The following is a 26678-nucleotide window of genomic DNA, read 5'->3' on the forward strand; positions in this document are numbered from 1 at the left end:
TATTGACTTGTCCTATTCAGCTACTTCATGCTCATAAATCACAGACATGTCCCATATGTCAGCTGTTGTGCTCAATATGGATTTAAAAATTTGAATAACTAACAGTGTCTGATTCTCTCCCCTGCTGTGTTTGAGTGATGTGTGTTGAATTTAAACGCATTGATCATCCCAAAAAGTGAATTATGTCGTGATTTATTTAACTTAACTTTTATTTTATTTTTTTGTCATGATTTATTTATTTATTTTATTCAATGGGGTACAGTGTTGTTTTTAAACCCAATGACTTTCAATGTTTGGAACAGTTCTGTTCAACCTCATGTCTTTTCAAACCTCACTTTTATCCTCTTTTAACCTTTTTGGCTTTATTGTTACAAAAATTTTTTTCAATGGGGTACTTTGTTGTTTTGGACCCCATTGACTTTCATTGTTTGGAAACATGAAACTTTTTAATTGTGTTTATTTATTTAGTGGATGAACTACGGTTGATTGTTTGGAGTTTACACACACACATTCAAACAGAAAATGTATTTCATTTATTATAAAAACTATTAACAATAAGGGTTATAACAGTAAGGGTTCAATTGAAATATATACTGTACAGGGACATATTGTAAAGGTCAATATCACACATGCCTCAATCACACACACACACACACACAGTTGGGTGACCTCCATAGTCACAGGATCATCAATAACTGTCTCTTCAGTAATTGGCCGTCACCGTACTCTTTGTAGAGGAGATGAAGTGCTTGTTCGATACAATTATGTTACATTTACTTTTCAATTTCAGCAGCAAAAAGATTTCATAGTGCACACAGAACCTCACCACGCAAGACCTAAGCATAGCACCATTACTTCTATGCATAAGTTCTCAACTATACAACATTTTGAAGGATTATATGTTCTGATATTTAAGCTCGCTGAAGTGCTCAAATTCTTTATTCCGCTGCCACCCCTCCTCAAGCTCACACACACCCTAAATGTGCCATCATTTCATGGTGGCTTGAGGGGATGAAAATGAAAACACCATTGACATTAGGCTGAACCAATCCTCCCACTTCCACACATAAGTTCATTAGTCCATACCAGACACAGATGGAAAATGGCTACTGAAAGAAAGCTGGATTGTTCAAATGACAGGCGATAGATTAATGGCCTGTACGCTACATGTTCTGGAATTCTGAACACGCACGATGCATATGGTGCTGCAAGGTGCCCTTCATATGTGACATTGCAGTGATTACAAAACTGCAATTCCGGTAATGGCGGTGCTTGCAGTGTATTTCTGTAAATCCATCTAGCTCTATTCTTGTCATTTCTCTTTGCTCTTGTCAAAAGTTTTTTTCTCTCTCTCTTTTATCACGTTATCATACTCAAACAGTTGTGACGAACATGTGATGCCAGCAATAATGCAATATCTCTCTTCCTCAGATAACAGTGTTTCGGATGGGATCAGAGGGACACCAGGACATTGATCTGGCCATTCTAACAGCACTTCTGAAAGGTAATATTTCTACATTTGTGGATACTCATTTGTATCTATGAACTTGGTTTAAATCAGGGTTTTCAACAGGGGGTCTGCAGTGGGGATATTATTTAATATTAATCAGATTTTTTGTGGGGGAAAAAATAAATAGTGGTTTAAATATTGTAAAATAATGACAAGGGCTATCTCAAACATCTTTATGTGAGTTCTCAAGTGAGTCACAGAAGGCTCTGTCTGTCAAAACATTCATAAAACTAAAAGAACTATTCCCCATCTTACTTTTAATGATATCTTTCATAAATCGATTGGATCACACACTAACTTCCATTTTACTGCCCACCAACTTTTTAATGCCTGCAATTGTCAGGTTAACATTACATTTAAAACTGAAAGGAGTGAGTAAAGTGCAAGCTCTACTGGCGGTGCTTCTAAAGACCCAATTTTAAATCTATATCAAAAGATGGGATTCCAGTGAAGCCTTTTCTTCAAGAGCTCCATGAGTTGCTCTGAAAGCCAGCAGCATGGCTTTTGCATAATTCATAGTACTGTGCAGTGCATCTAAAGAATGATTTACTCTTGCAGTTCCTACAGTAGCTCTCTTCTTTTTCCTAAATGAATGTATAAGGGAATTATATCAGTTGGTATATAGTAAAAAAAAAAAACTGTTATTTGTATTGTATTTTTGATTCATTTAGGCCGTATTTATATTACCATAATGCTTGCATGTACTTTATAATGCATGCTTGTTGCTATCTTAAATGTCTTTATAGCAACTAAGGGAATCATTTGATTGCTAATTTAGAGAGTATATGAAATGCTAATGACCGGAATCATGGAATATTATATCACGCTTTTATCACTAGCTCAGTCTTATACATTTTTTTTAATTGAACACACTTGTGAATATCTGACAAATACAGAAAATGCCATGATTTATTATGATGTAGTGTGAAATCAAAGCAGGAACATAAAGCTAACCTCTGCTAGAGTTCAAAGCAACAGAAAACAGCAATTAAAGCTCATCCTCAGAGACTTAATTATACATAATTATGTGACCAATCTTTGCTGATACAGTGCCTTCCTGTTGCTGAGGACTTATTTCATCTGGCATTAATATAGTTACTAAATACATCATGAACTTCAAAGTGCAAGGTGCCCCACATGGCCATTTCCGAGTATTACAGACCTCCATGTCCGTATTTTAGGTTTAACAGCCCATAAACGGAGTGGGGCAGGATATTTTCGAGCACTTAACTGAGATTATGCAAATATGGTTTAATACATGGCGACACCTACACAACCCAAGGAGGTGTCTATTTAATAGACTGTGTCTGGAAAGATTACCCTCATAAAAGTAAATGTAGAAGCTCCAGGCCTGAGTAAGTAAAGACAAATGTCCTGCTGCTCAGGGGGAAGGTTTATTAGCTTGAAGCAGGAGCGGAGCAAAGAGCCAGAGACCCTGGAGAGTGCTTTCCTCTATGATTTATCTTTATAATCAGCTTTTTAAACAGGCATAACGCTATGCATTGTAATGATGTGAGAGCTGGGGATTCTTTAGGATTCTCCGTTGTGAGAGGCGCTAGTCAGTCAATAGGAGTTAAGGGGGTTAAATCATGCAAGTGATTTTGAAGACATCAGAATGTCAGATTAGAAATGGTTAATAGGCATTTAGTTACACACCACAATGCATCCATCATTGTATACTGTATGCTCTCATTAACATTTTCCCCAGGGCTTTTAAAGATGGTTTTGTTAAAGCAAATGAACTAACCTTAATTCTGTGCCCTTTTGCTTGCCTGTCTAGGGGCCAATGCATCAGCTCCAGATCAGCTGAGCCTGGCTTTGGCCTGGAACAGAGTTGACATCGCTCGAAGCCAGATCTTCATTTATGGACAGCAGTGGCCTGTAGGCAATATCCACACACTCCAACTCTGTAACTCATTTAGATATAGATACTGAGATATTGATTACGGAGGAGACGAGAAGCACTTCTGTGTAACTCTGTCACTAATTAAACACAGTAGATGCTAATGATGCTGATTTGAGAAGATTAAAGTTCATGTAACTGATTCATTGCTGTGCACCTGTATATCTGTTTTATTGTGTGCTGTTGGTGTGGGTTCTGGACCTGTAAGCTTTGTTTGTGTGTGGTTAGGTGGGCTCTCTAGAGCAGTCTATGCTGGACGCACTGGTGCTGGACAGAGTGGACTTTGTGAAGCTGTTGATTGAGAATGGAGTGAGCATGCACCGCTTCCTGACGCTGTCCAGACTTGAAGAGCTCTATAATACGGTAATGTAATCAGATTTGAAAGAGATTTTAAAACTTCACCATACTGTTTATATACTAACGTTCAAAAGTAAAAAAAAAAAAAAAAGTTTTATTCATAGAGGTAAATAATAATAATAACAATAACAGTTTCCACAAAAAATATTTTGCAGCACTACTGTTTTCAGCACTGATAAAATAAAAAACATAAAAATAGCACATCATACACATTTGGGACTGCAGTAATGCAACTTTGCAATTATGGGAATAAATAAAACTTTTATTTTTTGTATTTTATATGTGTGTGTGTGTGTGTGTGTGTGTGTGTGTGTGTGTGTGTGTGTGTGTGTGTGTGTGTGTGTGTGTGCGTAATGACCTATAGTGCAAAAGAATATTTAGCGGTTTAAGACCAAAAATATAGCGTTTAACATTTAATACTACATGGATAGTATTTTAAAGTTGATAGCAGATAGATTTAGCTTCATAAAGGCTTACATTTACACACCCCTTTAATTAAACAGACACTTTTAGGTAACAACAACACATGTTCTTATTTGTTTTTCAAGTACTATTTGTGGTTAGATGTAACTGATTGTTAAAGGTTATATTTGTTTCTGTTTGCCTTAAATAGAGGCATGGTCCATCCAACACCTTGTTCCACCTTGTCAGAGATGTGAAAAAGGTAAGAACTCACTGTGTATGCAGCGGAGTGTGTGTGCGTGTGTGTCTGTATGCATTTGTGAGTGGATGTCAGAATGTGAGTGAGGGTGGTAGATTAGTCTTAGATTTCTGTTGCACATTTAGCAAAGGTGTCTTTCTTGCTTCTTAGCCCGACAGAGATTTGGCCAATTAGTTGCTTTTTCTGTCTGTGTCCTCTCTTGCTCGTTTCAGTGATTTTCAGATTAAAAAACAGTCAGAACAATGGGTTTGTTGCTTCTAAGGGTGCTCGTGTGTAGTTCGTTTTTCTTAATTACTATTTCTAAGTGCATTTTCAAGGGATAATGGGGCAAACGGTTGCCTTCTTTTTGCACTCTGGTGATTTTCACAGTCTTTATATAGTGACTTTTGTGCATAAACTGCATGACTGTGAGGTTTTTCATCTAGTCTTCTCTTTGTCCAAAAAATACTTTTTTTGTACTTTGAAGGCAGAAACCTTCTCTGTGTCCCTAAAGATTAACATGATGTATAACATAAAATGGGTGTTGCATCAACTGATTCTATCACAGCGTTTCTTGCACAAATGAAATGCAGCTTCACCTGTGATTCTGATCAGCCAGTTAAAGCATTTTGTGGCATTTGCTGAGGTTGAAGTAATTAGCCCAGCTTAGAAGATCTGTGGTCGCTTTGCTTTGGTGATTACAGAACCAGAGCAGAGTCTAGTTATCATAGTCTGAAGCCAGGATGTGGGATGTACTTTTTGCTAAAAGGGATTTGGCCCATAGATCTAATGAAAGGAGGAATGTTAGGTCTTCATGTTCTCTTCTTGTTCTTAAGTCTTACAATCAAAATTTCAACACCCTGATAAGGATTCTCTAATTAGAAAAGCTGGCTAATATCGGCACGAACGTAAAGATGTGTCAAATCATTAAATTAGCAACTGAGGCATCGCTCCTTATCACTTCCCCCCGCTCTTTCTTTGTCCTGCCTATTATTGGACTCCATTCTTCTCCTTTCTCTCTCCTACGCTCCAACTCTTTATTTTTGTAGAGAGGCTCATTGTTTTTTTACGATCAGTTCAATATGGCACCAAACCCTGATTCTAGACTTGCTTGGTCTCAGTGGGATGTTTGTCCCTTGAATGTGATTCTGTCTCACTGACCTTGTGTGTTCTTTCCAAGCAAGAATATCCAGGGTTCAGTTGGATCTACCTCAAGGTGAATCAGAAAATCTTCTTCAATTGCCTTGATTCCTTCTAGCAATATACTGGTGTGTTTGTGGAGTGAGAATGTATGGGTGTGTATGTAGTTGAGCGTATGGGTTGTTTCTGATATTAACATTTGTTTGTCTTTTCATAGCCAGAACTGTTGAACAGATACAGTATTGCCATAAGTAACCTTCTTGTCTTCAGGGTAACCTGCCCCCTGACTACCGCATCAGCCTGATTGACATCGGATTGGTAATGGAATACCTCATGGGCGGAGCCTATCGCTGCAATTACACCAGAAAGAGATTTCGGACCCTCTATCACAACCTTTTTGGACCCAAAAGAGTATGTTATTAAACTAAATGGCATGTAGCTCTAAAAGGGCATAGTACTGGGATTTCAAGAATGAAGTTGTAACATTACAACAAAAAAGATGTCATGTTTAGCACCATCCCCTCAGGAACAAAAAGATTGAAAGGTTGAAAATCAGTTTCCGAAGTTTGGTGTCAGAAAGGTTTTGTTTTATTTTGTTCTGTTTTGCCTTATTTTGTTTTGTTTGAAAAAATATATATATATTTAGCAAGAAAAAGATAAAAAGTAACATTAAATACTTACATAACAAAAATGTTCTTTATAAAAATGCTGTTCGTTATTTCTATTTTCTTAAAAAAAATACAATATAGTCATAATATTTAAGAAGGATTTTGTAGTCATAAAGTAGTCATAAAATTACGAGATTAAATGCATAGTATAACATGAATAAAACTGTAATAGTAAGTTTTTACTTTTTACTTATTTTTCCAACATTGTCTTTATTCTCAAAAAAAAAAAATCATAAAAGATCTATTAATAGTTTTTCAAAATATTATGAATATTATGAAAATATTGTATTTTTTATAAAGTAATATTTAAATATGCCATTAAAACATTTTTGTAGTTGGGTGATGTCCTATAGGAATATACATTCACTTTTAAATGCAATACAAATACATTCAAATAATACAGGCTTTTTTATACTAAAAGAAAAAAACAATTCAGCATGACCCACCAGGGAATAAAATATTTCACATCAAGAGTTTCCAGATAGAGATGGCAAATAACAAACTAGATACTCTGTGCAGAGCAATATTTCTATATAGAAGCCCTTCAGCAGTAAACAGAAGTCAAGACAGATTCTCAAGCCACTGACACCTGGATGATATTTTAAACAGTTCTGATAGCTCAAACATCTACTGTAAGTCACAAATCTCAACCTTCTGTTGAAGAGCGGATTTCAGATGTGAGGACATTAAACATTGCTGCTCCATCACGCCAATGTCACAGGAGCATTTTATCTGTACTTGTAGATTGCTAGTACACAATGTGTGTCTGAGTCTGTGTATTCATAAATCTATTTGTGCACTTTAATATTGTGAGTAAATTTTATCTCACATGCACATTCGCACATACAGAGTTCTTCACATGGCACCATATAGGCTTAAAATAGATCAGACATCTGCAGTGCCACCAGAGAGATGCTCTAAATTTATCATTGCATCGCATGAAGAATCCTATCTACTCATTAAACATGCCATGTTTTTACATGTGCATCAGAAGGATGGTGAAATGGTTTGGAAAATGTATAAATCAAATCTAACGTGTCTTGTTATTTTTGTGTGTGTTGTAGCCAAAAGCCCTGAAGCTGCTTGGAATGGAGGTGAGGTTTATTTCTTAATTTCATGTATCCCACTGCTTTCCAATAAAATCCCCTCTGGGTTTCATTGAAACGCTTTCTTTAAGCTCTCCTTTGATTTAGAGGTTTAGATTCAGGTAATGAAGGTCCACAATGAAAATGCCCCTTGTATTGCATGTTCAGAGGTTTCCACAAATACTATAACTACCTACAATTATCTTACATTTGTGTTTAATGGTCCTCTTTCTATCAATAACCAGAATAAGGATATACATTATAGGTCATTATTATCCTATTTTTCTATTTTAATATTAATATATTTTTATAATAATAAGTATATATAATATTTAATAACTAGGTACAGTAGATAGGCAGATAGATTAATGCAATAATTTTAATTTTAATAAATAAATAATAATAATGTTGCTGTTACTCAATAAATACTGTTGAAAAGCGCAAACCAGGGTGATGAATGACCTATAATTTACATTTTCAGTGGTGGTTATTATTTTTATAGGAAAAAAAATAACTTAAAAAATCTCTATCATACAGGATGACATGCCTATTAGACGAGGACGTCAGAAGACCACAAAGAAGCGAGAGGAAGAAGTAGACATTGACCTGGATGACCCAGAAATCAACCACTTCCCTTTCCCTTTCCATGAGCTGATGGTTTGGGCAGTGCTGATGAAGAGGCAGAAGATGGCCCTGTTTTTCTGGCAGCATGGCGAGGAGGCCATGGCTAAAGCGCTGGTGGCTTGTAAGCTTTGTAAAGCAATGGCCCACGAAGCGTCAGAGAACGACATGGTCGATGACATTTCACAGGAGCTCAATCAAAACTCAAGGTATGAATGTAAAGATGTGTCATGATGACCTAGTTACCTCAAGGATGAGCATTTAGATGAGGATTTGGGGAGACCATCTGTTATGTGCCAAACTGGCATCCCATCAAAGGCACAGTGACTGACCACAAAGACTTCTCTAAAATTCACAAAAGCCTAATGTGAATGGTCTTTTAGTAATGACGTTTGAGACTAGCATATCCTGCGTCTACACCTAAAACACGCTGTTTTGTGTGTGTAGAGTTAATCTTGTGTGTTTATGTGCATAAAAATATGTCTACGGCACAGAAATTCAATCTTTTTTCTTTTTTTTTTTTATCCGTAAGGGAGTTTGGTCAGCTGGCTGTTGAGCTGCTCGATCAGTCGTATAAGCAGGATGAACAGATGGCCATGAAGCTGTTAACCTACGAGCTGAAGAACTGGAGTAATGCCACCTGTCTGCAGCTGGCAGTGGCTGCCAAGCACAGGGACTTCATCGCCCACACCTGTAGCCAGATGCTTCTCACCGACATGTGGATGGGACGTCTGCGTATGCGCAAGAACTCTGGCCTAAAGGTCAGATTCGAGAGAAAGATGGCTGAGACTGTAGTCTCATTGACTTACATACAGTAATATCAGTTACTAAAGAGAGCTTACTCTGGGTTCATATTGTTTTACATAATATATGGTACATATTCAACATATATATTTGGCATATACAGTATATGGTGAAACGGTCTGCTAAAGTAAGTCTTTTCATAGCTGAATCTGCCATTTGAATTGTACTGTATTTACCAAGTCTTCATCGTTATGAGACCAGCAACTGCTGTTTCAGCACTCTATTATTTCTTAATCAGTAGTCTAATTATCATTCCTACTCAAAAGACTCCAAAATGACAGGAACGTTTGCTGGCTATGTACAGAAATAAAATTCACAAAGCTATTGAAAACTACCTTGTTTTAAATGAAAGCAGTACGAACTGACATGATCAAAATTCTCGGAAATCATCCAATACCTGTTAAGAAGAATATGCTGTACATTGTTGTTCTTGTTGCAGCTCCTGATCAAATGATTTCAACTGGGATAATAATAAGAAACGTTTCTTGAACATCAAATCAGCACAGAATTCAGAAATCAGGAATAAAGGCTGATGACGATTCGGCTTTGCCTTTACAGGAATAAAACATTATAGAAAACAATCATTTTAAATTGTGATAATATTACTGTTTTTACTGTATGTTTTAGCAAGTAAATGCAGCCGGCCCCAACAAGCTGTGCAGTGCTTCTCCTTGCGTTTCCCTTGCTTTCTGCATGAATTATTTCTGCCTTTGGTTCAGACCTCAGTGGTGATATTGGTGTTTCATGTCTCACAGGTGCTATTGTATCAAGAAAGAGTAAGCATTGTGTGACAGCAGGAACTGGTCTACTGAGTACTAAATAATGAAAATAACAGTGGATTTTTCTCTAAAGCTCTGTGTTGGTTTGTTTCGTCCCCCAGGTTATCTTAGGCCTTCTCCTACCCCCCTCCATATTGAGCCTTGAGTTTAAAAATAAGGACGAGATGTCGTATATGCCTCAGGATCAGGACACCTACCTGCAGGAGAAGGATGTGGATGAACCTGAGAAACAAGCTAAGGACAAAGAGGAGGACGACATGGAGTTCACAGTAAGATCTTACTGTGAGACGCAGTACAACTCCGTGGTGAGAGCATCCACCTTAGCCTCGTTTCTTAGCTTGTAGTCTTAACACGCACACGCACACACACATTTAGGCACATCTGCTCTGCTCTGTGAAAGCCCTACCTCCAATTTGGCCTCTCAAATATGCCTCTGGCTTTATTTTGTCGTGGTTCCTCTTCTTAGCGATCCGTACCAAACCCTGCCGTTTTTTTTGACCTCCCCACCCTACACCCTTTTTTTCCGTTCCTCGTTGTCCAAGCGAAGACGCGTGGTTGTGGAGTTGTAGCGTGTCTCCGTCTGCCTCTGTCCTTGTCTCCTCTCTGTTTCTGTTCTTTTAGCGAGGGTCTCGTCTGAAGTACGGTACTGTGACTGAATGCTCCCTGTGTTTTTATCATTCACGCATCTACAACACCATTGTGCATGTCGAAAGCTTGTTTTGCATTGTGTTAAGCAGCCTTGATCTGACATCTCCATGACGACAACCTTCACTTTTAAGTTGAACCAGAAGTGCCTTTTTTGTTTCACAGTAAAACTGCAAGGATGCTGCAGTTCAATCTTCCATTGTGAACTATCAAGTGTTGCTCTAAAGCAGTGGCTCTTGAACTGTTTCAGGTGGCGGACCACTTAAACAGCCCCAGATATGTGGGAGATCAAGAACTAATGTGCAAATTATCTCTTACCCTTTATCTAGAAATCTTAGTCTCAATTTTACGGATCTATAATTTTGTTGAAATTAACTATACGGCTATGTTTAGCTAATAAGCCCAAATGAGCCGTGTTTGCTGACAAAGAAGTTAGACTGAACGATTGTTCTACTATATTACAAACTTTTTTTATGTTCATCATATTACTGAAATATTTCGTAATATGATATTATTTAGTTAATTTTACTAAATTATTTATTTTGTCTTTTACGATGAGCATAAAAGACTTTTATTCAAACATATTTAAAAATCTTATCAAACCTCTAAACAGTAGTTTAACATTAAACTAGTAGACGACAACAACAACAAAACTTTACGGATACATTTTAACCGCCAGTTAAAGTACAGTATTTTTCGGACTATAAGTCGCACCTGAGTATAAGTCGCATCAGTCCAAAAATATGCTGTGATGAGTTAAAAAACATATATAAGTCGCACTGGACTATAAGTCGCATTTATTTTCGAACCAAGAACCAAGAGAAAACATTACAGTCTACAGCCATGAGAGGGCGCTCTATGTTTTCAGTGTAGACTACAGGAGCACTGAGCAGCATAGAGCGCCCTCTCGCGGCTGTAGACGGTAATGTTTTCTCTTGGTTCATGTCTCTTAGTTCATTTCTCTCGGTTCATGTCAAATTAATTTTGATAAATAAGTTGCACCTGACTATAAGTCGCAGGACCAGCCAAACTATGAAAAAAGTGCGACTTATAGTCCGGAAAATACGGTAATTCATTGTTTTGAGTTTATTAAAAAGTCAATTAATTCAGTGTTGGTGCTTTCTGTCAGTTACATATTTATTTACTTGTTTATTTCAAAATCAAAATCAGCCAATCAACTCGTGGACCACTTGGAATACTCTACAGTTTGAGAACTACTGCTCTACAGAAACAGGTCAGCCCAAGACACTAGTTTAGAAATGTAGTCCGAGAGTCAAAACAACTGAGTAAGACTGCAGTTCATAAAACGTGACTGGGTTGACCTGATATTATACAACACGGATCCGAAAACTGAAGCTTTAGCCCTCGCTTCACTATGAATATACTGTGGTTATGTGAGGTTACAACACAAGATAACAATTGTATTGCAATTTATCTGAATGCTCTTCCAGAAAGTGCACTGTTACTGCAAGAATTTTTCTCTGATGCAACATTGAAACGCCTGTGTCAAAATTAGATCTTCATGTGCCTAACATAAGCTGTGAAATAAACTGTTTTCATTGCATTTAGATTGACAATGTGTAGTCTGTAAGACTGTAGCTCAACCAAATACCTTCGACAGCAGAAAAGTTGTTGCAATACAATTCTGCCATGATGTCCAAGAGTGCACCATATTTTTCCATTTACGGGATAAACTCCCCACTCTTGGATTAAGGATGTGTGCAAATAACCCATGACACTGGGCATTTTCATTCCTCTTTTCTTTCTTCCTCTCTCTCTTTGGCACACACTCTCTCACTCTTTCTCTTTTTCCACACGACCATTCCCAGAAAAATCATCAATGCCCAGTTCATAGTGAATATCTCACCTTCCTCGGCAGAAGTATGTCTTTGAAGTGTTTGAAACAGCTGCATGCAATTCTGGGTGAGAAGTCACACTATGTAAATGGTGTGTAAAAGTAACGTTTTCCATCTTTCTCCTCTTTCTGTCCTCTTTACTTTTCCCAGGCTATGCTGGGAAATGTCAGTTCAGAAGCATCGCGTAAGAAACAGGTGGAACAGGTTCAGAACCGTCATCGGCTGATTCCATTGGGTCGCAAAATTTACGAGTTTTACAATGCCCCTATCGTCAAGTTCTGGTTTCACACGGTAAAGTCCCAGCTGTGCCCTTATTTAGTATAAAAGGGCATACAGTATTGTTCAGTGTGTTTAGAATATCAAATCTATACGAACATCAAAATACCTTGTGTGTGAATTCTTCAGAGAAATGTCCTCTGAAATCTTTCACTTGCAAAGACATTCATATCAATAGATTTCGCATCAAGTCCAGGGGGAAAAATGTTCAAATGCAGGCAAGTAGAGATCAAAACAGCTGCAATTTTTTTTTCTTATTTGGCCTCATCTGTTTTAAATATAGGTCATGAATCTGACAAATCTCCAGGCTCCTAAAGATGAAAAATTCTGCTCTGTGTGCTGTATCTTTATTATTTACTTGCTCTTTTTTCTCTCGTTGCTCTCTCTCTCACACACACACACTGTAATATTGTAGTGTTTACACTGAACAGTATTTTTGTTCTCTGCTGGTGAGAGTGTCAATCATTCTACCGTTTTCACACAAAAAAAAAAATGTTGCAAAGAAGGAAAGAGCATTACCCTAAGACACCGGTGAGAACTCAGTGCTATGTTTTTTTGTTGATCCAAAAATAAAAAAAGATCAAAAATACATTAAAAACAGTAATATTTTGAAATATTTTTACAATTTAAAATAATTGAATAATTATTAATTATTTAATTAAAATAAAATAATTTCTGTTTGAATATAATTTTAAAATGTGATTGTGAAGCTGAATCTGCAGCAGCTATTACTTTAGTCTTCAGTGTCACATGGTCCTTCAAAAAATCATTTGAATATGCTGATTCACTGAAAAAAGAACGTACTGATTTCAAACTTTTGAACTGTAGAGTACATTGAAAATTAAATAGAAATAGTATTTAAAATTAAAGTATATTAACATTGGTGTAAGTAAAACTTAATCCGTGTCAGAATGATGATGTATTCCTTCACTTCTTCACTGTGAGCTTTTCCCCTAATCATGATGCTGTGTCTTCCCACAGCTGGCTTATGTAGGATACTTGATGCTCTTCAACTATATTGTTCTGGTGAAGATGGACCTGTGGCCCTCTCCTCAGGAGTGGATTGTTATTGCATACATTTTCACCAATGGTATCGAGAAGATGAGAGAGGTGAGAAAATTGTTTCCTTCGATCCCTGAAAAGTGGGAAAAGTCTAATAATTTAAATTGACATATAACTACACAGCTGCTGTTCAGTTAGAAACTCCAAAATGTGAACGATATACAGTCTATTACTGCCCTCTTGTGGAAATCAGTAATTCGCTTTGTGGAGTTACAGTATGTCCCTTTGAAAAGTTAATTTGCACAATATATCCACCTTGAAATATCACCATTGTCAGCTGCATTTTCAAATATGTTAAAAAGGAAAACGGTGATTTTACATTGTAAAAATATTCCAGAACATTATTGTTTTACTTATTTGTTTTTGGTTAACCATTTTGAAAAGGTCATTTGTCCTTTGACTTGTTCTCCTGTCTCTCAGATCCTCATGTCAGAGCCGGGGAAGCTCCTCCAGAAGGTGAAAGTATGGTTGCAGGAGTACTGGAACATCACGGACCTCATGGCCATCCTCATCTTCTCCTTTGGGATGGTGCTTCGCCTGCAAGACCCGCCCCTGATGAGCTACGGGAGGGTCATTTACTGTGTCAATATAATCTATTGGTACATAAGACTGCTTGACATCTTTGGAGTGAACAAATACCTGGGTCCATATGTCATGATGATCGGCAAGATGGTGAGGGAGACTGATAGAGCGCTGCTTCAGTAATTACTAAATGTTTTATGGTTTCTAATGCTCTTGATCTGTCTTATTCCCTTCCTTTCCACCTTCTTTCTGTGAACGTAGATGATTGACATGATGTATTTTGTGATCATCATGTTGGTGGTGCTGATGAGTTTCGGCGTTGCACGGCAGGCTATCCTCAATCCCAATGAGGACCCGTCCTGGATGCTGGCACGCAACATTTTCTTCATGCCGTACTGGATGATCTACGGAGAGGTGTTTGCTGACCAAATCGACCGTAAGGCTGGCTTATTGCTAACATTTACCTTGGGTACAGGCATGGGCATTTTGGGTATACTCGATTTCTCACTCAAGCACACCTCAGGTTTCACGTCTCATTACTGATCAGCTTTTAGAAACAAATGTGGAGAGCTGGTCTCTGATAGAATAAAGGTTCCCAAAGATATGATGAATGGTAGTTGTGCTTGTGTGTGTGTGTGTGTGTGTTTTGAAATGGTCTCCTATTCTGTAAATGGCTGCACTTATATTGTCATGTGTTCATTGTAAGACTGCAGATGGAGAAGAATCAGCAACAGACTGAATGACAAAAACACTCCTAACATAAAACATATCATTTAAAAAAATTATCAGTTGATTTTGATGAGATATTTACCTTTTAGAATTTTTGATGTTACATCAAAGCATAATGATATTAGAATCAAATCTGGTTGTTTTATTTATGCCCGGGGCTGAGAATTAAACTGAGCTCTAACTGAACCATATTTAACTCTATACTCTTAACTTTTGATTTTGTTTTTATTGATTCTGTGGGTGAAGTATTTGAAAATGTCTCTTATGCTGACTAAAGCCGCATTTACCTGGTCAAAAATGCCGTAAAACAGTATTGTTATTTTAGTATATTTTAAAATGTAATTTATTCATGTTATGTCAAATACGAATCTTCCAGCCATTACTGCAGTCTTCAGTGTCACATAAACCTTCAGAAATCATTCTAATATGCTGATTTGGTGAACAAAAAAACATACCGTATTTTCCGGAATATAAGTCACACTTTTTGTCATAATTTGGCTGGTCCTGCGACTTATAGTCAGGTGCAACTTATTTATTAAAATTAATATGACCAAGAGAAATGAACTAAGAGACATGAACCAAGAGAAACATTGCCATCTACAGCCGCGAGAGGGCGCTTTATGCTGCTCAGTGCTCCTGTAGTCTACACTGAAGACATAGAGCGCCCTCTCGCGGCTGTAGACGGTAATGTTTTCTCTTGGTTCTAAATAAATGCGACTTATTGTCCAGTGCAACTTATATATGTTTTTTTCCTCATCATGACGTATTTTTGGACTCATGCAACTTATACTCAGGTGCGACTTATAGTCTGAAAAATACAGTACACATTTTTTATCAATGTTGAAACCACTGGTAATAATGCTTAATATTTTTGTGGAAACCATGATATATTTTCGCCCACTATTCTTTGACGATACAGTAGCATTTATTTCAAATATAATTTTTTGACAATCACTTACTGCATCCTTGCTAAAAAAAAATGCATTGATTGCTTTCAAAAATATGTAAATCTTATCCACCCTTAACTTTTGAACATGTTAAATATGATTTGAACCATGCATCAGATTGAATGAAAGGGAGTCAAATGACAGTCAGAAAGATACATACAAAGGGTGAGCCTATAGTGGCAGTTAGGATCAGAATGAATGGTTCTACCTACTTCTAGTTTAATATGAATAATAAAGATGTTTGACTTGTATATTACCCTGTGACCCATCAGGTTTCGTAGCAGTAATGTTATTTTCTCTTGTCAGATTTCTGATTATTACATCTTGTGCCTGAAATAAATCAGTAAACTCATAGTGCATGCAGTGCATCAGTCTTGAGGACTTGTGTATGAAGTGTATGCTGTAGAGTTTAAGTGTGTCTTTTTTTGTTGTTTTCTCATTAAGTAGTGTGTTTGCTTGTTTTCTTCATACTGTGGATTATTTGTTTGTGTGTGTTGAGAGATGGATGGCCCAAAGATAAGAGAGCTGAAATAACGCTTTCATTCTTTGTTTCAGATGTGAATAGTAGGAAGCTACAGCACAAAGTGAATGACAAACTCTGGCTGGTCGAAAATTACTTTCGCACTCAAGGAACTGGGCGTAACAGTGGTCCATCCCATATAGGCAATTTCCAATATACAAATTCTGCTAGATTTATCTCAGTTACAGAACCATTATACTTTCACAGTCATATCATCACCTCATCTCCGACCCCCTGGTGGTCATTGAGTGTGTGACACCCCTGCACGGCACTGCAAGGCTAAAGCCCAGGTTTCCGTGGTGGGGCAAATGTTCAAGGTGTTATGCCATCTAAATTGTCAAGGTCCCATTGCAGTTTTTTAAAAACCCTATCATGGAAACTGGAAACTTCGATAACGCTAAAGTCCCCGTCATGAACCTCGCACAGCCAGCTAGCACTGACTGACGTCCCATTACTCTGGTGGTACTTCAGAGTCAGTGTAATTTCCTTCTCATTTCACAATGTAAACTGAACTTATCGGTGGAAAACCTACTGGTTTGATATTACGTGTTATGCATATCTAATAGAGCATGAGCATCCGTGCCCATTTGCGTGTCCTCAAATAAGCTCCAAATACTCAGTGCTTCTGGAAAGACCATCTCATATGTCCACACTATACATCCTTTAACAACAAGATGCATTTGCCTCCTCTCATCAATATGAAAGTTTTTTCACGTGGTTCAGTTGTCAGAGTTTTTGGCAGAATAAATTTGGAATAAAAAAAAAATTCAATTGAAAATAATTGCGAATTTAAGATAACCCATGTTACTTCAGTTCTCTCACTTTGGGCTTCTGAGTGTGATTTTAAATATTGAAACTAATAAATGTACAATTATGTAAATAAATATGAACCTGACTGACTTTCCTCTCCTTGAAAGCTACAGCAACTGAACCATCCCATTTGGAAAAAACGTGTGATGTATTGTCAATACATTCTAACCTGCGCTACAAGCAACCATCAAAAAGACTGCTGTACATTCAATGTCAATATATTTTAAACATTGCATATGTTTAAATATATTGGGTCTGCAATTTGACATATGGAATATATTTTTAATATATTTGAATTCCACAACTGGTGCATATAGTCTTTCCATTCAGTTTTAATCCACGACCCGCTTTTGACTGGTTCTTTGATTTTGGTGTTTTTGCGCATGTGTCAGAGAGGGAGTGAGAGATCGTCTGTTTTCTAAAGTGACCGTAATTGCTAGTTGTTTGTTCATTTAAATTTCGGCAACACTCAGTTGTATGTTTATTTTAACAGCTCCATGTGGCCAGAACATCACCACAGAAGAAGGAGTCATCGTGTCTCTCCCACCCTGCAAAACCGGAGCTTGGATTATTCCCGCCATCATGGCCTGCTACTTGCTGGTGGCCAACATCCTTCTGGTTAATTTGCTCATTGCTGTCTTTAAGTAAGTTTAATTAATATTTATATCTTATGTGGTTTTCTAAACAATGGACAAACCTTTTAATAACAAAATATTACTTATTTTACTCTTGACTAATGGTGCAATGAAGTCAGAGTTCTTTTTTTCAGTGCTTTGCAGGTGTGTTTGCACCATGCATCAGGTAGTCAGTGAACAGACTGTGGATGGTTAATGAGCTCACCTTTTAAAAACAGTGTTGCATGCTGCCAATGTTGTGTTTTATTCTCACAGTAACACATTCTTTGAAGTGAAGTCCATCTCCAACCAGGTTTGGAAGTTCCAGAGGTACCAGTTGATCATGACCTTCCATGAACGTCCTGTCCTTCCTCCTCCTCTCATCATTTTCAGCCACATAACTATGGTCCTCAAACACCTTTGCTGTCGCTGGAGGAAACATGATGAGGATGAGCGGGACTATGGGCTGAGTGAGTGATAAAATGCTGTTGCAATATACTGAAAGCCTCAAAATGACAGCAGGAGTCATTTTGGTTTCTCAGATCATACCGATAATGAGAGTGAAACCTACTCATGTCGACTTAAAGATTCTCTTTGATACCATCTTTTGCCAAACATGATTATTTTGTAATAGTGAGACATTTCTATTTGAAATCATTCACTTTTTTGCCTCGTATTACCGTGCAAAAGTTACATTCGGTATGTGTTGCACAGCATGCATACTGCATATTCAAAAACTATAGAAACTAATATACTAGATTACAGTGTGCTGGAGACAAGGTTTAAACATTTTAAAATTAAAATTAAAGTTAAATAAAACAGAAAACACTTGGACTTCATGGTTATGCTATGAAAGAGTGACTGACAAAAAAACTCTCCCCCCACAGAGCTCTTCATTACTGAAGATGAACTGAAGAAGGTACATGACTTTGAAGAGCAGTGCATGGAGGAGTATTTCAGAGAGAAAGATGACCGCTTCAATTCCTCCAATGATGAGAGGATACGTGTGACATCTGAAAGGTTACAACATTTCAGACAACACAACAGAACCTTAACACTTTAAAATGTATTTCAAACCAGATGTCTTCAAGAATTTTATGGCAAGGTCCCCCAAATATGATAACCCCCTTGTAAAGTATCGCCTTCCTAAAATGTAAAGGCAGCTATATATATATATATATATATATATATATATATATATATATATATATATATATATATATATATATATTATGCACACATGTATGCTTTATGAGAAAATAATATTAAGAATACTAAGTTGTGTTCAGAATTATTTAATTGGCTTTTACGTGGTCAAATTAAAATCGGCCAAAGCCAATTAAAACTAGGATACCTTTTTATTAACATTTAGTCATTTAGCAGACACTTTTATCCAAAGCAACTTACAAATGAGGACAATGGAACAATCAAAATCAACAAAAGAGCAATAATATGTAAGTGCTATAATATCATTATTATATAACCATTATAAGATTATAATATTCTAACCATCATTGGAGTAATTTTAAATAAAACTGAAGAGAAACTTTTTAGTTTTTTTCACAAATATATGTCATTCCATGCATTAAATATATCTAATAAATATTTAAGTGTAAAATGTTAACTTTGAGAACCTGAAATTTCAATTTGTAAACTTATTTTCTTTTCTCTTAAAGTTTCTGTAAGCCCTTTAGCACCCTCTTGTGGCCCCCGGGGGTCCCTGTGCCCCAGTTTTCATTCAAACGTACACACATACAAATAATATGTAATTATAAATAAAATAAAAATAAAATAAATTAATGTTTATCACTATTAATGAGCACTTAATTCTGTACAATACTAGATATTTTTGGTTTTGCTCACCAGGGATACATTTACGGTATTTGAACAAAAATACAGTCAAAACAGTAAGATTGTGAAATTCAATTTCCATTCAATCAGTTGAATACATTCTAACTGAATAAAAAATAATGACTCTTTTGAACAGTTGTGTATTTATTGTAACATAAACACTGTAATGTGACGTTAATAGTTGTAGATTTTGGGAAATGGCCACAGGAATACTCCTGAAATTGTCTAATCTCTGATCACTCAGGGTGGAGAACATGGCAATGCGTCTGGAGGAAGTGAACGAGAGGGAACATTTCATGAAAGCATCCCTGCAGACTGTGGATATCCGGCTTGCCCAGATGGAGGAGATGATCGGCCGCATTGCTGTGGCACTGGAGCGAGTTGCTGGTATGGATCGAGGCGAAGTCAACAAAGCCCGTTCCAGGACATCATCTGACTGCACAGATACAAATTACATCCTGCGGCAGAGCAGTTTCAACAGCCAAGAAGGCAATTCCTACAGGCTACAAGAGTCTCTGGAGCAGGGTGGTGAGGAATCCATGTCTCCTACATCTCCGACCGCTCTAGCCCCACGTGTCCGCAGTCACTCCTTTTACGTAAGCCACTCCTCCAAGGATAGGAGCGGAGCGGATCGAGGAGAAGGCTTCTTTAAAGACAGACTGTTCAGCCTCCATCGGGCCAACAGCTCACAGTCTGTGTCCTCAGGAGCAGGTCCCAAAGAGTCCAAGCCCACACCTTTGAATACTTTATCTGTGCAGCAGCAGCTTCGCCCTTCTTCCTGCATAGATATCTATGTTTCTGCCTCAGAGGACGTCCCGCCCACTGAGAGCTTCTTGGAGCCAGTCCGGACAGTTCCAACTCTCGCTCGAGACTCATCTCTGCATTCTGAGATCATGGAGGTGGTGCTCTCAGGGGGGCGGGACTGCAGCAGAAGGGCAGGTGGCAGCGAAAGACAGTCGGATGGTACGGTCCTGTTTGAGGACAGTGCCGCCGCTGACCTATCGCTCTGCTCTGCCAACCTGCTGCCGGATACCTTGCCCCCCTGGGACCTGGACCCCTCGCCGCCACCATCAGCTGGCATTCTCGAGAGGTCCAAGAGCAGCCGCTTCCTGTCTGCAGCAGGGCCTCTGTTTCTGGACGAGCCGCCATTGGTTAAGTCACACAGCCTGATGTTCACATCACGTGGCTACTATGGCGGCATGGGTGTGCAAGTGAAGGCGGCCGAATATACCAGCATAACAGATTGCATCGACATCCGTTGCGTCTCTACCCCTTACCCTGTCCCAGAGAGGTCTGACTCCCCTGGTGGCTCTTTCACATTCGATAAACCCCAGGACCTGGGTGTCTCACACCCTGAGAGAGACGCCGAGCTCAGTCACACAGAATCTGATCTGGAGGAACCCGCAGAGGGGTCAGCAGACACAGGTAAGGGGGGTCAAAGCAGCAGTGGTGGAATAGGTAGAGACCTGGGCTTGGGCCTCGCGCTTGGCCCATTTTGTTCGCCGATATCTAGACTAGAGCGAGCAAACAGCTGCTCCTCTTCGGAGGAGTCCCACTCCAACATCTACTCCCGAAAGAGCTTCTCCATTAGTGAGAGAATGGACAAGGGTCGTGGGAGCTCAAGGAATCCTTTCCAGAAGGCCAGAGCCGGGACAAGTCTGGAGGGTAAGACAGACTCGCTGTCCATGAGGAAACTGACCAAACCCTTGGCGTTCCAAAGTTTTGACAGCAGACAAAACTACACGTGATGATGGCATACTAGTAGTGATGCCACTGTAGATCTAGTTCCTGTAGGATGGCTCTACCTCGTTTAAAATCCAAGGGCCAGTCCGTTAATTAGTACCGTCTGAGTGAGTAATTAGCTGTACACTGGAATGTTTTATCATGGGTGTCAACTTTTCTGTTATAACACTGCAATGCAAAGTGTTCTTTAAAATTCATAGACTCGGATGACCACTGCCCTAAGGCCAACATTAGTTCCCAGGAGAGGTGAAAACATTGAGGGCCTGTTAATACTAAGATGAATGTTCAGTATGAAAAAAAAAGTAATTTGAGTGAACGGCTGTTAATGCAGTATTTTATTTTTGGAGAGGTTTCCAGTAACTTTTTCATGCCACAGCAAAAAAAATATAAATAAATAAAAACTAGCCAAACAATAAGCTTTTTGGAAACATGCCCACAGCCACTGCTGTTACAGAACTTAAGGGGCAGTCACAGTACACTTTTCGTTCCACTGACTTCCATTCAAACACAAGCGAATGAACATGCAAAAAACATTAGCTGCCTTCCACAGTTCAAGTTTGGTTAACTCTGATATGCAACCAATAGAAGATTGGAACATAATGGAATGACTTTCTAGCTGAATTAAAAAAACATACATTTTTAAGTGGTGAATTTTTTTTAAAAGACACTTCAGAGTGTGACATCATATCACAACAAATTTTGTATGCTCAAAGTGAGACCTCGAATTTAGTGGCACTCGGCAACAGACTATTTTGCAGATCTTTCCTCAGATATTTACTGTTGCTTTGGAACCAGCTATTGGCTCTGTACTCCTGTATTTGATGTTGTTTGATAAATAAAAAGTATTTGGATGCGAAAACAGAGCTATTTTGACTCTGTGTGACAGGTGAGCTTCAGGAATGAGAAGTATTCATTTTTAAAAAGCATTTTATGTACCAGGGTAACATTTCTCCTTGTGTATAAGTGCCACCTACTGTCAGGGAGTGATTTTCTATATTCATTCAGCTTTTGTCTGCCATTTTTGTCAAACTGTAGGTCTGAAAACACAACTTCCACTTGGAACTGAATTTTTGTGCTGAACATTTGTGTTGGTGTGAACAGGCCTTAACACAACCTTGCAATGCAACTTACTGTTTTAGCTTAGATGAATCACCCTCGACACAGCATGAATCATGCACTCTCTTCATAGACTGTGTATCTCCTACAGGCCAGATAGAGGTTGAAACATAAATGAAAATAGGACTTTGACAGTTACAAAAATGTAATGCTCAAGTTTGTTGTGTATACAAAGATTTGTTCTGTCAACCCACACACTATATAAGCTGAACATACACATATCTTCCTGAAGATGTTGAATGTAGAGTATAATTGGTTTTATGATGACAAAATTAACCTTTAGGAGCCTTGAAATACTTCTTGGCCCATGTGGGTGTATACATCTGCATTCAAAAAGCTTCATAATCATACAGCAGACAGTAACGTTATATGAGGTATCTGAATAAAGCATAAGTTTGTGCACAACTTCAACTCTCACTATTAAACAGATACATTTTAAATCTTTAAATGAATATGTTTTGTCTTTTTTTTTAGTCTGTATTGTTCCAAATATATCACAGCAGGGCACCCATTTGAGTATATCTAAATAAAAGTAACCAGCTGAACCCTACAGTAACAGCATGTTTGGTATGGAATGCTAGTTTACTGCTAACCGCGCTATATAAACTGTATACTGCATACTACTTAATAGTAGTATGTGGAAGAAGTAAACAGTATATGATGATAAGTGTTTCAAACAGTAGTATGCTGCATTGATGTCATATAACATGTCTATATTGCAAGTTCAATTTGGAAATACCTATTTAACTAAATTTAATGTAAAAATGTTCAACTTCAAATGAACAGTCAAGCACATTGAACAGTATTATGCAGTGCATTCAGGTAGCATGTCATTTAATAATTCCCATTCATAAAAAAGTGCTGCAGTGGCAAAATATATAGTAGTGTGATAGTATGCCATTCCAAACATACTTTTCAGACTGATGCAAATACATAGAGAACCTTTCAAAAATGGATTTAAAATCAAAATGCCTGGTTGTTTTTATTTAAGTGTACGTTGTTTTACACAGAACAGGTAATATATTTTGACTTGCTATGCAAGATGCCACAGAGAGTCAGTCGGGTCGGTCAGTAAGAAGTGTTATGCACTTTAAAGCAGGAATTCATTATGCACACGTCTCATCACTAATCAACCTGATAGTGCAGGGTTTAATTTGGAAAGATATTAAAAGCATGTCAGCACAGTTGAGACAAGGACCCCTTCAATATTAAAAATATGTCATTCTGTGTTATCATTATGGAAGGACATAATAAACACCAGTACATAATATTCTCTTCTATTTTAAGCAAGTTATATGCCTTGACGATTCTCTTCCTCTTTAATGGTTAATCAAGAAATATATTAATGTGTGGATTATTGTTTATAATGAAAAAAAGTTTTTATCATAGTGGGCATTTTTCTGACTTGTCCATTTTTAAAAACTGCATCTAAATACATCAATCAATCACTTTAATTAAAGTAGAACGATTACTACTCGACAATACACTGTTTTAAATTGCTGTTTGACTTAAATCAAATGAAACGGTGCAGTTTAAAGCAATACACAAATGTGCTTTGTATCTCTGGCATTAATCCAGTGTACTATTCAATGTAGTCACTTTTTAGTAAATAAATTACTCCAGCCATTCCGTTTCCACCATATGTATCATTAATACGATGTATTTTATTTGCCTTACCAATGTGCAATACTGCTAAGAGATTTGAAAACATTTATTACAGTCACAGTGTTCTGAGATGTATAAATGTTCACTTGGTGTTAGAGCTTGTACTGTATGTGAACCAAAAGCAAAATACTTAAAGACATTATTTTATTTTTTGTGCATAGCAGTAATTTTTAATCACTGTGGTTTTCAAATATCCAATGATCTTATTATTAATATTAGTACGACATTCACTATGTTAATCAGATTTGCTTCATTTTGTATGATTTCAAGCTTGATTTCCTATTTGGGCCTGCTGTCCTTCACAGGGAAGGAGCTAACACTTTTACAAGATGATTATACTGCAATGAGCCTTAAATTGGAGGTGAAATGAACATGTGAACAATTATGGGCCTTTAAAACATGCTGTATTATTTTGGATAATGTCTTTTAACAAAGCCTCTTGTTGGACTGGTTCCAGCATAAGATGGAGAAAGCATCTGATCTTTTAAGTTACTGAATGCAAGTTTATCTCACTATCCTCCGGTTTGCTTTCTTGTTAAGAGATTTTGTTTGGGATACAAGAGCAAGCATATTTATGACACTTGTTTTTCCAAATGTAAATGTTCTGTATATGAACTGTAAATCTTTCAGTGGATGTAAAAAACGAGTTTAATATAATAATAGGATTTTACGAGAATGCTTCTGTGTCTGATAGAAGACATTACACTATGACAACCTACCCAGTGTGCCAAAATGACATGACATAACTTTATGTACAGTATTTTCTTAATATTTTCCTATACTGTAGCATAAAAAGTTGTGAATTGTATACCACTTTAGTCAAGTTTCCCCCTCCACTTCTTTTTAAACTTATTAGTGAGCACTTGTCTGCTAACAAGTCCAAGCACATGTTTTCTGCAATAATGCTGTAGTTTGAACGGAAAGGTCTTAGCTTACTTAGTGTCTTTAAAATGCATGTTGTTCTTCCAAAAGATGAGAGAACAGAGGGATCCGAGGACTCTTGTCCTACAAAAGAAGGCTAAGTATTTGGATGCAAATACAAATGTGTATACTGTATTCCTCAATGTGAATAAGATGTTTGGCATGTATTAACAAATAAAAGAATATATATATATAACTCAAAACACATTATTGTGGTTCATTATTATTATTGTTCACTTTAGTTCCAGTGTAATCATTAGGAGTTTGTCACATTATTTGTAGAGAATGGCATGCACCTGGTTTATTATGTTGAAAGATCGAAGCATGTATAAAGTTTCACACCTTTCAATTATCTACTTTATTTTAGATGGTTTCCCTCATTTAACATTAGTATACCAGTATATATATATATATATATATATATATATATATATATATATATATATATATATATATATATATATATATATATATATATATATACACACATATATAAATTTGGAAATGCATTTTGTATAAGGTGGTGTTGACCCGTGGAGAGACGCATTTTTGGATAAAACAGAAACGGGGATGCACCCAAACATAGGCGAACACGCTGAACAAATGATTCCAAAATAATTATTTGATTTTTATTAAGGCTACTTGTCCTGTTTAGTCCCACGTCTCGAGAATTGCCTGTCTACAGAACGTATGCCTCGTGCATCTTTACTACAGCTTTTTACCAGCTTTGATACTGTGCATCCCGATATTCCACAGAACCGATCCTTAAGCGTGCTGTTCTCCTGAAACAAAAGCGTGACTCTGCATTCGAGCGGAAGGGTTGCTTGCACTGTGCTTTCTGCATCGTAGGGAGGCGTTCAAGTTCACTTCTAGTTCACGGTACATTCTGTTCCACAAAAACACCCACGTGTGTGTGCGGGGCTGTTTAAAGCGCAACAACAACAACAACGTGACCCATCTCGTATGGACTGCGTTGTTAGAAACTAGATGATTTATTACACGACTTAACATGTCGTAGGTTGTTTACATGCGTTGTTTTTCAAATAGTACACCAAAAACAACACCTGGATTTCATTATCTTGCGATAATGAATTCTCATTCCCATGACTGGCAACACTTACCAAGAAAAGTAAATAGACCTAGGCTATGTCAAGAGCTTGCCATCAAGTGTTGTTAATAATAATAATAGCAATAAACAAGTTTTATGGTACGAAATGTGTAGAAACGTCAGATATGAAATGCTAACAATTTAGATGATTAAAGAGTATTCTGCTTAAGTGTGTGTTCAATAGGATTGTTGATAGTCTCGTGTTGTTTTCTCTACTGTTGCAAAATGTGACTACGCTTTTTGGTATCAACAGTATCATAATACGTTCATGCAGAATAAACTCTTGAAATGGGGTCACAAGTGTTGTTCCCATATTTTCCTAGAACTGTCCCTCAGTGTGAACCTCCGTGAGTCCAGAGATTACTCCGAAAAGGGTAGTGTTACGTTTGCTCTCATTGGCTACCAGCTTCCCTGAAAGCTGAGAGATAAAAGAACGCATTTCAGGTCGAAGGCAGATAGGGGGTCTATTTTCGAAGAAAAGTGGCCGTGACCTTTTGAGGCAGAGTTCAATTACTTGAACCCAATTTATATATATTTTATATTAGATTTTTTATAACCGAAAAAGTTGCATGTGTTTCATGATTTATTTACTGAATTACATATTTTATGCATATGTTATTATATTTTTCAATGTATGGTGTCTGTTAATACAAAGTGTAACTGAATCACATGTTTTGTGTTTTTCACATTTATTTATTTTTACTTCCAGTTACTGTACATAAATCTGTAAATGCTTAATCTTATCAATGCAAACGTCTACTACTTATTTTTAGAAACAGCTATTTC

At 37.3% G+C, this 26678-nt stretch overlaps 1 protein-coding gene across 7 annotated transcripts in view; it reads left to right on the forward strand.

Moving 5' to 3' along the window:
* trpm3 (transient receptor potential cation channel, subfamily M, member 3) overlaps nt 1-25024 on the forward strand; it is a 115884-nt gene extending 90860 nt beyond the window's left edge. Inside the window, exons 9-26 of one of the 7 annotated variants that reach the window (XM_026212615.1) lie at nt 1432-1504; nt 3291-3391; nt 3642-3776; nt 4384-4434; nt 5821-5961; nt 7283-7312; nt 7841-8133; nt 8457-8685; nt 9609-9812; nt 12159-12299; nt 13266-13394; nt 13767-14018; nt 14130-14304; nt 16100-16207; nt 17368-17518; nt 17765-17958; nt 18376-18508; nt 19584-25024. In XM_026212615.1, coding sequence (XP_026068400.1) covers nt 1432-1504; nt 3291-3391; nt 3642-3776; nt 4384-4434; nt 5821-5961; nt 7283-7312; nt 7841-8133; nt 8457-8685; nt 9609-9812; nt 12159-12299; nt 13266-13394; nt 13767-14018; nt 14130-14304; nt 16100-16207; nt 17368-17518; nt 17765-17958; nt 18376-18508; nt 19584-21087 — 4044 coding nt within the window. In that variant the 3' untranslated portion in view covers nt 21088-25024. The remainder of the gene's footprint in view (nt 1-1431; nt 1505-3290; nt 3392-3641; nt 3777-4383; nt 4435-5820; nt 5962-7282; nt 7313-7840; nt 8134-8456; nt 8686-9608; nt 9813-12158; nt 12300-13265; nt 13395-13766; nt 14019-14129; nt 14305-16099; nt 16208-17367; nt 17519-17764; nt 17959-18375; nt 18509-19583) is intronic. The other 6 variants (XM_026212616.1, XM_026212617.1, XM_026212618.1 and 3 more) reach the window with 6 other exon arrangements.
* Nucleotides 25025-26678: the final 1654 nt, after the last annotated feature.

This window comes from Carassius auratus, chromosome 30 (genome assembly GCF_003368295.1).
Source record: "Carassius auratus strain Wakin chromosome 30, ASM336829v1, whole genome shotgun sequence".
Lineage (NCBI taxonomy): Eukaryota > Metazoa > Chordata > Actinopteri > Cypriniformes > Cyprinidae > Carassius > Carassius auratus.